Genomic DNA, 16,662 nt, shown 5'->3' on the forward strand with positions numbered 1-16,662 from the left:
TACAGCTTCTACACTACAGCTCTACCACTAGCAGAAAATTGTGTCCAGTTTCTCCTAAAGGTGTAGATGTACCCTTAGTGCTTTAAGTTCCCTATCTACAAAGATGGGGAAAACACTTACCTAGTGTGGTTAGATGTTTGGCTGCGTGTGTGTGTTCTCCCTGTGTGCTGCCCCAGCTCTGCGCAGACAGCTGGCACATCAGACCTTGAGCAAACTCTGCCCAATGACCACAAGAGCCCTTAAAGTACGAAGGTACCAGGCCAGGTTTATTGTTGACAAAGCATGGTAATAGCACCTGGCAGACTCTATGAGGATACTAAGATATGTATGCCCATGACAATGGACTAGCTCAGTGAATGGCGGGACTTTCCATTCCCCCCTGGGCTGGACAAAGATACTCCCTCTGACATACATCTTTATTCCCTGATACAAACAAGTTAGTATTACTTCCCCCTGACATGGTGGCTAGTTATCACCTTGTACGTGTTGGTTTGATCAAAACATCTTTATTACATACTGTTATCCTGACCTTATCTTTTAGAAGGAGTCAGTGTGTTCCTGTTATCCTTGGGGAATGTTTTTTGTACCATCCTTAATATCAGGATGTTCTGGTACTACTTAATACTGGGATGTGTTTGCGTGAGTATTCTGTGCTTAGCACTTCTGAGCAATGTGTATTTTTGCAAGATTAACCCTGTTGCCAGATTCTGTGAGCATGTCCTGCCTCATACCAGGCTTCTGATACAAGAGCTTATGTCTTCCCACTACACCTACCACTTAGAGGGGTTGAAAGACTTATTTAATGTTTACACAGCACTTTGGAAATGTTAAATATTCTATATCTGCTGCTGCTTACTTATTGTTGTTTATTAAATGTTCGAAAAATGCTTGGATATTCTTGGATGAAAGGCACTAGAGAAGTACCACTTAGCGTTAATAATAGTAGCAGTTTATTGCTGCTTCTCTGGTTCACTGAATATTGCAAAATATTTTGACAAAGGTAAAATATAAGATAAAATTAAAGAATGTATCAATCAAGAACATTTTAAGATGAGAAACCATAATTAAAGTGCAAATATAGTGTTCAACATACTTTAAAAGAAAAGAAAAAAGTGTGTATGGGGGGGATAAATAATGCAGATCTGATGATTCCTCCTAGCTCATATTTTTACTGTTCTGTTTATTTCAAAAGCATAAAGCTAATTACAGGTAATATCCACAATAAACAGTGGCTAAAGGGCTTAAATGTTAATTTGACATATAACCAGAGCAGATATAGCAATTATAGAAACTAATGAAATCTTAAAGAAAAAATAACCTACCCCCAACCAAAGTTTTTGCCCCAAAAGAGAAATGCCAGAGACTTTATGAAGTCCGCTAAGGGGCTTCTCTATTACTATTGATTTTACAGGGAAGGACTCAAATACTGCAGTGATAGATGGCAGTATAAAACCCAAGATAGATAAATAGCAATTATGTGAAGTGGTGCCACTAATTTAAAATGAATAACTCTTTGTGTAGACAATCCCTAAGTCCAGGACCTAAGCACAGTGGAGCACTACTTTAGCAGGCTAGTAGAACACCCTGTTGTATCTAGTTAGTGCAGGTTTTATCGTAAACTGAGTTCCCTGACTTATGTGGGTTCATTTTAGAAAATAAATGTCCTTTCGATGCCGTTTTTGCTCTCTGTATATTGACAGATTCTGCATATAGACATAATGGCTTTGTCTACACTACGAGCTGGGGTGTGATTCGTAGCTCGTTTACACATAGTCATGCTAGCTTGATGAGAACTAGTGGGAGTATAAATAGTGAAGCTGTGGTTGCACTGGCAGTGGCAGCCATGTTAAGTACATACCCACACGATTCAGGCAGGCTTGTGCTCAGCATGGCTAAGCCGTGCTGCTACTGTCTGTGCTACTTGCAGTTAGCATTTGTATGTGTACTCGAGCTGGGATTCACCCCTCACTCATAATGTAGACATAGCCAATGTAGTCATTTTAAACCATGTTATCATGTTCATGACATACTATGACATACAATGTGGGTCATTGCTGTATATGTACAGCTTTCATACTGTTAGAGGAATCCACCAGCAGTTCTACAGTCTTTGGACTGTGACTCACAGATAGGCTGAGAGTCCAATCAACAGCTACAGTCTTCTGGGTATGAGCAACATTTCTTCCTAAGGATACAACTAAAGTCTTGTTCAGAAAGGCCTAGTTTTAGCAGGAGGGAGGTTTTGCTAGCTACCTATTTTCCTCTGTTTCTAGGGCTGTCAATTAATCGCAGTTAACTCACGCGATTAACTCAAAAAAAATTAATAGCAATTAATCGCAGTTTTAATTGCACTGTTAAACAATAGAATACCAATTGAAATTTATTAAATATTTGGGATGTTTTTCTACATTTTCACATATATTGTATTCTGTGTTGTAGTTGAAATCAAAGTGTATATTATTTGTATTACAAATATTTGCACTGTAAAATGATAAAACAAATAGTATTTTTCAGTTCACCTCATACAGGTACTATAGTGCATTCTCTTTGCTGTGAAAGTGCAATTTACAAATGTAGATTTTTTTTAAAAAAATTTTTGTTACATAACTGCACTCAAAAACAAAACAAAGTAAAACTTCAGAGCGTACAAGTCCAATCAGTTCTACTTCTTGGTCAGCCAGTCGCTAAGACAAACAAGTTTGTTTGCATTTACAGGAGATAATGCTGCCCTCTCCTTATTTACAATGTCACCAGAAAGTGAGAACAGGCGTTTGCATGACACTTTTGTAGCCAGCATTGCAAGCTATTTACGTGCCAGATGTGCTAAACATTCGTATGCCCCTTCATGCTTCAGCCACCATTCCAGAGGACATGCTTCCATGCTGATGATGCTTGTTAAAAAAAAATGAGTTAATTAAATTTGTGACTGAACTCCTTGGGGGAGAATTGTATGTCCCCTGCTCTGTTTTACCCACATTCTGCCATATATTTCATGTTATAGAAGTTTCGGATGATGACCCAGCACATGTTCGTTTTAAGGACATTTTCGCTGCAGATTTCACAAAACGCAAAGAAGGTACCAATGTGAGATTTCTAAAGATAGCTATAGTATTCGACCCAAGGTTTAAGAATCTGAAGTGCCTTCCAAAATCTGAGAGGTATGAGGTGTGGAGCATGTTTTCAGAAGTCTTAAAAGAGCAACACTCAGATGCAGAAACTACAGAACCCGAATAACCAAAAAACAAAATCAATCTTCTGTGGTGGTGACTGACTCAGATAATGAAAATGAGCATGCAGCGGTCCGCACTGCTTTGGACGGTTATCGAGCAGAATCCGTCATGAGCATGGATGCATGTCCACTGGAATGGTGGTTGAAGCATAAAGGGACATATGAATCTTTAGCATATCTGTCATGAAAATATCTTGTGATGCCGGCTACAGCAGTGCCATCAGAACACCTGTTCTCACTTTCAAGTAACATTGTAAACAAGAGGTGGGCAGCATTATCTCCTGCAAATGTAAACAAACTTGTTTGTCTGAGCAATTGGCAACAAAAAGTAGGACTAAGTGGACTTGCAGGCTCTAAAATTTTACATTGTTTTATTTTTGGATTCAGGGGTTTTTTGTACATAATTCTACATTTGTAAGTTCAATTTTCATGATAAAGAGATTGCATTACATTATTTGTATTAGGTGAATTGAAAAAAACTGTTTCTTTTGTTTTTTTTACAGTGCAAATACTTATAATAAAAATAAATACAAAGTGAGCATTGCACACTTTGTATTCCGTGTTGTAATTGAAATCAATATATTTGAAAATTTAGAAAACATCCAAAAATATTTAAATAAATGGTACTCTATTATTATTTAACAGTGCGATTAATCATGCGATTAATCACAATTAATATTTTTAATCGCTTGACAGCCCTAGTTATTTCTTAATCCATTGATAAACGTTGACTCCCACAACTGCCTATAGAGAAGATAAGAGGTACGACTTGAGAGCCCAGGCACTGGGTGTGTTCTGATAGATTTAATGAGGAGTGTGCAACATATGCTCAGCCAAGAAGCTGTAGGGCATTTCTGACAGCCTGCTTAAATTGGCTTTTAGCTCCTCTTCTTTCTCCCCCACTTTCCTGTCCTGTGCTGTGGGCATTGATTTTTGTGCTGTGGTGTTTGATAATATCTGCTGAAAGGGAGGGGTGGAATGTTTAGGAATGTGGAAGGGCATTTTTGTTTCTGACAACACCAAATAGGGATTGCAAAGCCAAGTTGTTCACATTAAATAAGGAAGAGGTGTGAAGCACAGTTACCTAATAATAGAGACAGGTATGTATAGATTCTCCTTGCAGGAGTCTCTATGAGAAAAACAAGCTTAAATCTACCTATAGCCTTTGCATCAGGGAAGAAGCATTATTAGAGTGAGTCTGCAAATTTTCCTCAGCACTTCACAGTTTGCTTTTCCCTGGGACCCAGTCACATCACCAACTTTCCAAAGAGCTGGGGGTCGAGCACTCCCCGGCTCTTTGGAAAGTCGGTGCCTACGACTGCTCTGCCCCAAGCCCTGACTCCACTCCACCCCTTCCCCCAAGGCCCCACCCCTGCCCCACCTCTTCCCGCCCCCACTTAGGGTGACCGGATAGCAAGTGTGAAAAATCAGGACAGAGGATGGGGGTTAATAGGCACCTATATAAGAAAAAGCCCCGAATGTCGGGACTGTCTCTATAAAATCAGGACATCTGGTCACTCTACCGCTGTTCCATCCCCACCCCATCTCTTCCTGCCCAGTTCCGCCCCCTCTCCCAAGCATGCCACGTCCTCGCTCCTCCCTCCCAGCCTCCTGCACGCCATGAAACAGCTGTTTGGGGTGGACAGGAGGCACAGGGAGGTAAGGGAGGTGCTTATCTGCGGGACCGCTGGGGGGTGGGAGGCACTGGGGGAAGTGGGGAAGGACTGACTGGGGGCTGTCGGTGGATGCTGCGCACCCACCGTTTTCCCCCCATGTGGGAGCTCCAGCCCCAGAGCACCCACAGAGTCAGTGCCTATGGGACCAGTAATGGCTGTAGTGGGGAAAGGAAGAAACGAGAGCACAGAACAGGAAAGGATTGTCTTTCTACCTTTTATAGGCAGGGAGAATATAGTGGGGACTATCGGTATCTGCCCTTATGTACAATAAAAACTAAAAGCTATGGTCAGTTAAATTACTTGCTTTAGAAATCCAAAACTTAGTAGCCAGTGAATATACAGCATTATAACTTCTGGGTATGGAAAACCGCACCCTGTGCAGCTCAGTTCTAGTTCTCAAACTGTGGGTCAGGACCCCAAGGTGGGTTGTAACCCCATTTTAATGGAGTCGCCAGGACTGGCGTTAACTTGCTGGGGTCCAGGGCAGAAGCCAAAGCCCTATGGCTTCAACCCTGGGTAGCGGGGCTCAGGTTATAGGCCCCCTGCCTGGGGCTGAAGCCCTTGGCTTTGACTTTAGTCCTGGCCCATCAGCCTGGGGCAGTGGGGCTCAGGCAGGCTCAGGCTTCAGTCCGCCCTCCTGAAGTCATGTAGTAATTTTCGTTGTCAGAAGAGGGTCACGGTGTAAATGAAGTTTGAGAACCCCTGAGTTATAAGGAATAAAATGTCTCAGAATATAACCCAGGATCCCACTGTACTGTAACCTAGGTGACAGGTTTCAGAGTAACAGCCGTGTTAGTCTGTATTGGCAAAAAGAAAAGGAGTACTTTATGGCACCTTAGAGACTAACCAATTTATTTGAGCATAAGCTTTCGTGAGCTACAGCTACAGCTGTAGCTCACGAAAGCTTATGCTCAAATAAATTGGTTAGTCTCTATGGTGCCACAAGTACTCCTTTTCTTTTTGTAACCTAGGTGTAAGTGGGATTTGTAGGCAGAAAACATGAGACATTTTTCAGTATTCTTCTCACTCCTCAGCTGTCTGCCATCAGAAAAGCCTACTATGGGCAGCGGGGTGGTGTGTGTGTGATTCGTTGCTGCGTTAGATCTAGCTTGTTCTGCATTTTTGGCATTTTTATGTTTTGTTTAAATCAGTTTGCTTGAGGAGTATCTAAAAGTTTCTCTAGTATCCTGATGTCCCTGTAGGTCCCAGTGGATAGAGCGGAGGAGGAAATGGAAGTGGCTTGACTTCTTTGTTGCTTCAGTGAACAGACTTTCTGCAACCAGAATAGTTTTAAATATTTTCCTGGATTAATACCCTTGCAATCATGCTGACATTCTTGGCTAAACAAGATTAGCAGGAGGATTTTCAAGTGGGTTTAATATAGGTATCCCCATAGGATTAGTCACCAGCTTCTGTTTTACTATAAAAAACAAAATATACCAGTCTGTACTTGTTTAAAGAGGTTGAGTCACCATTTGATAAGTATCGCAGTGTACTCCTTGGACCCTTTGGTATAGTTGCTGTATTTGCCTTGTCTTGTTTCAGCTGGGGTACTCTGCTCAGTATTGTTGTGACTTTCTGAATCATTATATGGGTCTTGGTGTGGAATGCTGATTTTCTTCATCACTATTGTGCTTTTTTAGATCTCCATTTTAGGGGAGCTTGAATACTTGGTTGTCATTAGGCCTCTCCCTCAGTCACAATAGAGGAGCTGGTGTACTAGTTTACAACTACCATTTAGTTTTGTATAGTTTCTTTGCGTTAGAATTATGTCCTAAGTGCTTTGCAGTCTGTTGCTATGTTCAGATATTTACCCAAAATACAAAATTCAGGGGAGCACCAAGGACACCAAATGAGGTATGGGTGAAATGAGAATAGAAAGATTTTAGAAAAAAATGGTTTGTTAAATTTGTGTATTTGAAATGATGAGATTATTGAATAAAATGTAATTAATAGAAAACACTAACTAACTGGAGAACTATCAAAACACTAACGAAAAAAAACCCTAAGAATAATGCGTACACTTGAAAATTTACAGGAAAAGCAGAAAGGATAAGCTCTGGACTTAGATAATGCCCAGGATACTTCAAAAAGATAATGCCCAGGGCTTCAAAAATTGCATCTCCTGTCCATTTTTCATCAGTGATGACCACCAGCACTGCCTCTACTGTCTCAGAGAAGCTCATATTAAGTACACTATTTGCCACTCTTTTCCCATCCAAACTCAGCAGTTGTGAGAACTCCAGCTTTGGAAACACCTTATAGAGCGTGCAGTGAGGTCCAAGTCAGACCCAATCTTGGGAGACGCTACCTGTACATCAGCCAGAATCATCAAGGAGTGCACCTCCCCAGTACTATGTCAGACTCCAGAGTGGAGAAGAGTAGAGGGAAAAACTCTTCATCTGGGCCCTCTCACAAACAGATCCGCACCTTCTAAGAGGAGAAAACACTCCCATACCCCATCCAAGTCGGGTGAGCCTTCACACCCAAGCCACAAGGATTTAGGCCCCCTAAGTCTCATGGGCAGGATCAGAAGGCACATAGGAGCAAGGATCCTTTAGTACCAGCCTCCGCATCAACTTCAACACTAACTGCAGTACAAACTAAAATGAAACACTGGGACCTGAAATACTGGGTACCGTTGAAAACCACCAGGTCGAAGACTCATTCACTGACAGTACCATCACGGCACTGTAAGGAACAACTGTCTATACCTACTCCAGCAAAATGGAGTAACAAAACACAACTGCCAAAGGGGCTAGTGACTTACACCACTTGGAAGGATATCTTCCTCCTCCTGGACCCACAGTTTCCCTTGTTATCAAGGCTGATACTCGTGAGAGAGATTCTAACACCAGTGGCAATTGAGGACTCTGGAAGAAGTTTATCTCCTGTCTTCTCCACTTGCTGCTGTGTCCCCTCAACAGGACCAACAGCACAATGGAGCCAGATCTGACTTTCTCATTCTTGGGAGATCAGATGTACCAGTGGAACCAGCTTCACCTCTACTTAGAAAGATCAGCCCAGACAGGCTCGAGAGTCTCCTATAACCAGTCTCAGCCACAACAAACAGGGACCTCCTCCTTGGGACTGGTGGCACCCAATGCCTTAGGGACTGTTGCAACCTATTTTTGAGCCCTCATACTGGCCTTATTAGGGTCACGGTACCTAGAATCTGTGCTGCCCAACAGGGAGTCTTACCACCCCTCTCCTTCAAAGGGTCTACCAAAGTCTCCCCCTGTGGAATAGAAGGAAGACTATCCGGTACCAACAGGAATATTATCCTCATTACCTGATGAGGCTGTTGCCCCAGCCTCACTTGCAAGCCAGACAATCGGACAATTTCAAGAGTTGTTACAGAGAGTGGTGGAAGAGCTCCCATATCTTCTTAGAGGAGATCCAGGACTCTCAACACATGTTCCTGGATCTCTCTCAGCCTATGGGTTCCTGTTGGATTGCATTCCTGCATATTAAAACTGGCAAGGTCAGTATGGCACATGCTGACTACCTTTGACCCTATCCCCAAGAGTACAGAAAAGCGGTACTTTTGTCCCAGCGGGGAGATCTTGTTTACCCACCCTGCCCTTTACTCCTGGGTGATCCAGGCAGCCATAGAAAGATCCAAACAACATAGAAGGGCCACTCTTGCATATAAGGAAGAAGGGTGTATACATCTACCAGCATTCAGTTTAGCATCTCAAACTATAAGGCCCTTCTTGCCAAATATGATTTCTCGAATTACTCTAAAGTTCCTGGACTTTAGGGACAAGTTATCTTAGGAAGACAGGACTCAATTTCAAGCCGTTACTGACAAGGGCAAACTAGTCGCCAAACCTCATTACAAGCTGTGGTTGATGCAGCCAGTGTGGCAGATACGGCATCAAAACTAGGGCGGCTGCCACTGTGATGTGGTGGAAATCCTGGCTGCACTCTTCAGGATTTCCCAGGGAAGTCCAAAACACTGTTTAAGACTTACCCTTTAATCTTTTCAATGAGAAGACAGATGAATCTTTGCACTCCTTGAAAGACTCTAGGGAAACCCTCAGCTCCCTGAATATATATGCGCTGACCCCGAAGAGAAAATGCCATAAACAGCTCTACAAACAGAGGTCCTTACCGCAATCTTCCTTTCACCAGTGCTTTTATGAGCCACTTTGCAAATGTCAGAAAATGGAATGGTCAAGAGACCTTGCACCTTCTGCTTCAACCACAGCTACTGAACCTCACCTGCGAACCAAGAGAGATTTTTGATGAGGCACTTGAGAGTTGCAAACCAGGACTGATGTTATCTCCACCCGATTCAGAGATCCGCTTTGGGGTACACCTTGCAAAATTTTCCCACATTCTGTTTCCAGTTTGCTGATCCATTTACCTCCCTAATCCTGTCTCCCAAAAAATGAGGCCTCATCCATGTCCAATTACTTATGTCAAGCCAGGCCTACACCATTAGCTTATTTTCCACCCCCAGTGACTTCCTGAAGATATTGGTAATCAAACTAGTGAGACTGGTATCCCAGGGGACACAACTATATCCCTTTTGTGGACAGCATTTTAAAAAGGTCATCATCCAGAACAGCTTGTTGCAAAGCAACAGATCAATCTTTGGAGATGATCTAAGTGCACAAATTTACAGTAAATCTGAGGAGCTCACACCATCCATTTAATAAAATCTCCCATCTGGGAGAGGCAATACATACTGCTGTGGTCAAAGTGTCTGCATAATGAGATAGATTACCCAAAATCTAGATCTTTGTAAAAAGAATCTCAGCAATCCACTGTTAATGATACCACTTTGCCTTCAAATTCTGAGTCTGGATGTCTCTTGCATAGATATCGTGCCATGGACAAGGCTCCAAGAGACCTACAGAAATTCCTGCTAGGGATCTGAAACTCCTTATCTGACGTGATGCAGAGGCAATGTTGTCTCCTCTTGATGCACACTTCAAGCATAGACCAGGTCATACTGAAAGGCACTCCCTGTTTTGGCTACTGGACCCTCAAATATTGATGTCTAATGCAAGTCTCAAGATGGGGAGAGCAATTACACTGTATAGCTCAGGGAGTATGGGATCCAAGTTAAAGAAAGAATCGGTTTATGTTAAGGGTAGAGAAGCTGGTCTTTCTAAGGGTCAAGTGCCAGCTTCAAGGGAGTATACTTCCTAGCACAGTCAGACAGCACTACAACTACGCCATATCTACACAACTGAGAGTGGAGGTGGGACAGGTGTTTGAATATGATTTTTTTTTCATTATTAATTAATTCATCTAAATGTTTCTTTAGCTTTGGAAGTGCTTTTCTAGTGAGAAAGTGAGGAGGCATGGCTTAAACCCAGTTTCCTAGCAACAAAGCTAAACTGCCTCTGAGATCTACACAGATCAAGGCATGGCATATTACTCTGATGGGTCCTGAAGTTAACACTAGAAAAGTTTAGATACCAAATTTTCCAGTCAGAGTTAAGAAGGTGAGTGTTCACCTTGCTTTTCATAAAGCTGCGAGACAGTCATCTAGCAAAAAGTGAGGTTTTTCCAGGCATTGATTAGAGAGAGGGAGATGGATAAAGGGCAGAGGTGTCTTCACCAGGGCTAAACAAGAGAAATCTGAATGTCATAAGGAAAAAACAAACCAACAAATGAAAACCCTAATATTGCACTGAGAGATGAGACAGTACAGTGGGAATGGAATGAAAGTGATGAATAGGGGGCCAGTGAACACAGCTTGATGGGTTGGATAAAGTGCTCGTTTTGGTAGAGGAGTTGCACGATGAATGGCAATCAAGACACATGTAGAGCTAGGGTGAGAGCCAAAGATACAAGCAAAATGTTCGAGATATTTGAAGAAGTTGGTACAATCAGGATGATGAGGGAAAAGAGCGACACTCTGAACAGTAGGAGTCCATGGATAAATGGAAGGCTGTTGCTATATGCTAGTTAGTTTCAGAAGCTGTTTAGCAGATTGTGTATGTGGGGGAGGAGTAAATACTGAGAAAGCTGGGTGAACACTACTTTCTCAGATACGTATCTAGGAGGAAGATAATAGGCCATAACTAGAAAGTGGATTAATATCTGACCGTTAGATGTTGGTGGCTACCTGAAGTCAATCTTTGTTTTTCAAAGCACCAGCAGGTTTTATGCATAATGATTGGGGATATCTTGTTGGTCTAATGAGAGCGGGGTCATTTAAAGACATACTGTCAGCTCAAAATTTCGTCCAAAAATTAGATTTAATAATAACAAGTTTTTACCAAACCATAAGACCAGACCTTGTTCATGATCCTTTTCTCTTTAAAAAACGAATGCATTGGAAACTTTTTTTTTTTAATAAGCAGATACTCTTAGGCAGTGTCCGTTACCAAACCAATACGATCCTGAAAATAAAATGGTAAGCTAACTTCATTTGTCATTGCCCAACTTGAGTGAAATGCAGAAAATAAACAAATGGTACAAATGGCAAAAAGTAAATTGGATTTTTAAACATCAGTTTTAATCATTTTAAGATTTTTTTTTAAGTTGATAGCGTCCCTGTACCAGGCGCATTCTGAATTTTTTTTTTTTTAATCTTTTCATTAGTATAACTTCCGTCGCTGGTGTCTTCTGTTTGAGGAGTCAGGATTAAATTACTTCATGACACTGACTCAATATTTTTTTTCCGTGCTTTGCAGGAGTACATGGTTTACAGGAAACATACCTACATGAGATTGGATGGTTCTTCAAAGATCTCTGAAAGAAGGGACATGGTAGCTGACTTTCAGAACAGGTAATCTACTTATAAAAGCAATGGATTACACATTTGAGAAATGTTAAGTAAACTAAGTCACTGTCTCAAAAGGCTTACATACTAAATAGAAAATGTATATATGGAGGGAAAGGGATGAGATGTAATGGAAATCAGTCTGATTGACCAGTGAAGTTTAGCTAACATCATGGAAGTTCCATGCTTTTTATTTTTGTCTCTATTTTTGTTTGTTTGTTTTTAATTTCAAGTTAACCCTGATTAACTGAAAGTCTCACTGAACATGTGACACCTTCAGATACATGGCATTTGGTTAACCGGGATTTCTAGTCCTGTGGTGCTTAGGAGCTCCACAGGGCTGAAGCTAGGATGCTGTGAAATAGAGTAGCACAAAGCAACTCTCCAGTACAAGAAAATCTGTCCTTACTTGTCTTGAATATGGCCTTGTCTATAGAGAATCCCAGTGAGAATGAAATGGTGGTATGTGGAGTACTATATGTTCTGTGGAGTGACATTCTGAGCGTTAAATTGAAATCACAGATGTGATTTTGAGCTTTCAAAATAGGCCTCATTCTCTTAAGTGCAGTATGTTTCATAGAAGGGCAAAAGAAATAAACTATATATTCTTTTAGGCAGTAGGCCTCTACTTACCAATTTTGATGTTAAACTATAGGAACTGAATTATGTAGGACCAGTCCATTGTAATGAAGCAAAGTTTCTAAACCAGCCCTCTTAGGTTACACTAGCACAAAAAGAAGGGATATGGAGTCTACCTCACCTTATTACAGGGTTACATATTGTTGCACAACTTCATCTCCATCAATGCAAGTTATACCGACTATCTGTATTTATGTTTACTAACTCAAGTTCCCTCATGTAGTCATGGGATGTAACTTGCTAAGATGTTGCTGTGACAGATAGTCCACAGTCTGAGATGATGTGATGTTTATTGGTAAAACACCCTTGTGAATGAATTGTTAGCCATTGAGAACAAGATCACTATCCTTTCACAGCAATAGGAGTTATAAAATACTGTTGTTTTGCATCTTCCAAGGGATAAAAATACAGGTTCTAGAGTACAGGATGGTCTTTGTGCTGGCCTTGTCAGAGTGGAATTGCACTTTTGAAGGTGGAGCATGTGAACTCTTGGGTTTTGAAAATAAAACCAAGCATCAATGCCTTTGAGGCAGAAGGACTTAGAGGGATTGTGTGCTATGTAGTGTCTATTAGGTAAGCCTCCCTGAGCAGGAATATTTGAAAAGGGCGAACGTGTGCAAACCTTAAAGAAAAGTGAGATGAAAATACACTACCTAATATTTAATTGATTCCAGCGGTCAAAACAGGTTTCCAACTGGTTATGATCTCCTCTCTAGAATTTTAACACTTCTTCCTATGACAAGTTCAGCAAATTATTTTATTAATGAACATCTATAAAGAAAAATAATCATTTCAGCTAGAAATCCCTTTGATATAAAGGTCAGCCAGTCTAAACAAGAATTCCTATAAAAAGCAATTTAAATTCCCCTTGTGCAGTATTTATTTGTGAGGAATAAGTCCAGGAAAAAGTCTGACCGAGACTAAAGGCTGTTCTGCAGGATGTCCTGGCAGGACACTGTTAACACACAACTATAGAACTATGATACATTCATAAGTTCTATAGTAAAATCCCCCCTTTCTCCCTTCCCTGTGACTTTTCCAGAAAAGGATATTTGGACCTTTCAAAACTGCAGATTTCATGCATCATCCTATTATTGATATCACATAAATAGTCATTCAGCTTCAAAATATTTTACAATAATTCACTACTGTAGCCCCACAACATTCTTGCGAAATAGATAATGTTATCTGCATTTTACAGATAAGGCAAATGAAGAAAACAGACTGTAGTTTGTAGCTCAAGGTCAGTGTCACAGCTAGGGCCAGAATTCAGGAGTTCTTAGATCCTAGATTTATGCTCAGGCGACCAGATATTACCTTTGTCTATCATGCTGCTATAACAGTATGAGCTGAGACAGTTGGAAAATCAGATTTTATTTTATTTTTTTAATAAAAGGAACAATTTGTTGGGACCTTGAAGAAAACATTCCATTTAGGAACAATTTTTTATCTATGTAATATTTTCTGAGTTCCTCTTCCTTTATTCTTTACCAGTAGATGTTTATAGTGAGCACTGAACTGTATTTTAACTCCCTTTCTTTCTGTCTGTCTCCACTCACCCCTTTTTCTCAGACCATCCAATGGGAGTTAGGTGCCTAAATACCTATAAAAACCTCCTGGGGGGGCTTTTCTAGCTCATTATATAGTGTAATGTTTGTAATGATGGCATCATAAACTAAGCAGATTTTTTTTTCTCTTCCTGTCTGCAGGAATGATATCTTTGTGTTCCTGTTAAGCACAAGAGCTGGAGGATTGGGTATTAACCTCACAGCTGCAGATACGGTAGGTGGATAGTTTAGTATAGTAACACCAGATCTCAAGACTTATGTCTGTAGGTTAGTTAGCTTGCTGGTATTTTGGTTAATTTCAGTTGTAACTGTTCTCTTGCTTTATCCTGCCTTCACATATCCCAAACATCCTTTTCTCTCAAGCTTCCCTACCTTTCTCTTTCTCCATTCTGTAGCAAAACTGATAGTCTTGCCTGTCTGTGTGAAACTCTGAGCTGTCTCAGCCATGGTTAGTTTTTAATACCACCATTCTTATCACAAAACTGCGTTATCTTATTGATTCCACTCATATCTGGGAAACATTACTGCAGTTTGTTGCATGTATGAGAAATAAAGGAACAGTTTGTAGACAATTGCCGACCTACAGCATTGGCTTTGTGAGATCTTGGAGACAACCCTACCCCTAAGAGTTTTTAATGTCTGCTTTATGGGTGAACCTGGAATGTAACTGAATGACACTGGGAGCTTACAAATAGTAGATAATACATTTTCACAATGGATTGTACTTTACCGCTGGACAGTTTAAACTTAAGCTTCAGTAGTAAAGGAATATGGTAACATACCTCAGCAAAATTATTACAGGTCTGTCCATTTTGAAAGCATTTGTGAAGTCAGAGAATGGGCAGAGCAGCCAATAAGCCAAGCTGTAGTACTTGTTGAATCTGTCAGTAGATTAGTACAACTCTGGCAATACAATTTAAGAATAATGGGTCAACTTTCCATTTCATGTCTACACCATATCAGGTGGCTGTGTGTGAACTGCTGCTGGATCACTTTAATTCTCCTTTTAGGACTTTAAAATTGGCAGTTGTTGAGTTTCAGTTGCCTTTTTTCTGAGATGATAAAAATTAGTTCAATAAGCATACACTGCTAAAAGAGAAGTAGAATAGAAGAGACATAATGTTGGCATTCAAGAGGGCATAGACGGAGTATCTTCTAAAAGGTGCTATACAACTTACATGATAAATCAAAGAAAATGGAATTATTACTGGGGCTTTTTCCCTCCAAGTATATGTACAGAAAGACATTTCAGGTGTCAAATAGCCACTATAACTGAGAATCTTGCCAAAATCCAGCACCCAGGTAAGGTTAATAGGATTTAAAAAAGAATGTATAATAAGTAAACAAAGAAATAAGCACAGTGGTCACTTTAATTAACATAGTGAGCACACTTTGATCCTTCCAAGCAACAGTTGGGACTTGCATGGCTGTACAGCATTTTTTCAATGAAATATATTAAAAACTTGTTTTGATGTTTTATCTTTTGTTTAGTCTTTCAGTCTGATAAACTTAAGTTTTATAATGTCTGTTAAGTATCTGTTTGAGACTAACTTTAGTAAATAATGCATGGAATTGAAATTATTAAAGGCATTACATTTTAAATGGATGAAAGGAACTATATTTTTATATTATAATTAACCAATGGAATTTGCTGCTACAGGATCTTAAGTTTCCAAAAAAAAAAGTGACACTTAAAAAAAAAAAAAAAAGAATAAGAATAAGAACACAATTATAAATTACTGAGGGTAAGAACTACAAAGATTTCCTACCCTAATGCTTCAGAAGTTTAGATCACCACCAGCCAAGGTCAGAAAAACATTTCTTCTTTCACCTACCCATGGTATAATATTGCCCAGTTATGTAGGTGAATGGCAGGGGAGAGGTATCTTCTGTTGAAGCATCTGTCATTAATTACTGAGACAGGATATTGGACCATATGAATCATTGATCTATTCCAATGCTTGTAATCTTTTTAGTTTGTGTATGCTTAGATTTGACAGCAAGTAAGACTGTGGCTCTTGGTCTCAGAAAGGCAGCAGGCTTCTGAACCTAAAATCTCCATGCCCTCTCCCTTTTTCAACCAGTCTGTCCCCATTTCCAGCCTCTTAAAGAAATGAGAACAAAGCAAGCACCCACAGGATTACCTGTACAAACAAAGATGGATAGATGTCATAGACTTTCACGTTGTTTGGTATAACCAGTATATTTCTTAATTTGGGGTATTTTGAACTGGAATTTTGAGATTTAGAGGTAGATACGGATAAGGTTTTTTGTCATGATAAAATTAAGCAAAAATTCTTGGAACAGTCATGGTAAAAATGTACTACAAAATCAGAGTATGGTGGGGGAGGAGGTCAAAGCCCGAGAGGGCTGGGGCGCTGACAGCCCAAGCCCCACCGCCACCGGGAACTGACAGCCCGAGCCCCACGGCTGCCTGGGGCTGGAGTTGACCGTCTGAGCTGAAGAAGTCAGGGAGGTCTGTTAGTCATAGAATCCGTGACCTCTATGACCAAATTGTATCTTTGCTGATAGAATACTCTCTTGCTACGGTTATAGTGTTGTTCTTCTAAAACATGAAAGGGCTTGCACTGTGAAATTAAGAATGATTAACCTAGATTTTCTCCAACTTTATTCTGTTACACTATGGATTTATTTGGGAGATTCCAAAGTTGCCACATCCTTTGCATATTTCAAAGGCCAAAGAAGAGGCTGTATATCAACAGAAGATGAAATAGCTTCACATGACTTGAAAACGAGGACTTCTTGCCTGGCTTTTTTTAGTCCATTTAATCTGCTTTTCTT

General features: G+C 40.4%; 1 protein-coding gene across 1 annotated transcript in view; it reads left to right on the forward strand.

The window, feature by feature from the left end:
- INO80 (INO80 complex ATPase subunit) overlaps nt 1-16,662 on the forward strand; it is a 134,181-nt gene that overhangs the window by 105,722 nt on the left and 11,797 nt on the right. The window contains exons 28-29 of the mRNA XM_048853134.2: nt 11,565-11,659; nt 14,002-14,074. Coding sequence (XP_048709091.1) covers nt 11,565-11,659; nt 14,002-14,074 — 168 coding nt within the window. The remainder of the gene's footprint in view (nt 1-11,564; nt 11,660-14,001; nt 14,075-16,662) is intronic.

Source organism: Caretta caretta, chromosome 6 (genome assembly GCF_965140235.1).
Source record: "Caretta caretta isolate rCarCar2 chromosome 6, rCarCar1.hap1, whole genome shotgun sequence".
In the NCBI taxonomy this organism is placed as follows: Eukaryota; Metazoa; Chordata; order Testudines; family Cheloniidae; genus Caretta; species Caretta caretta.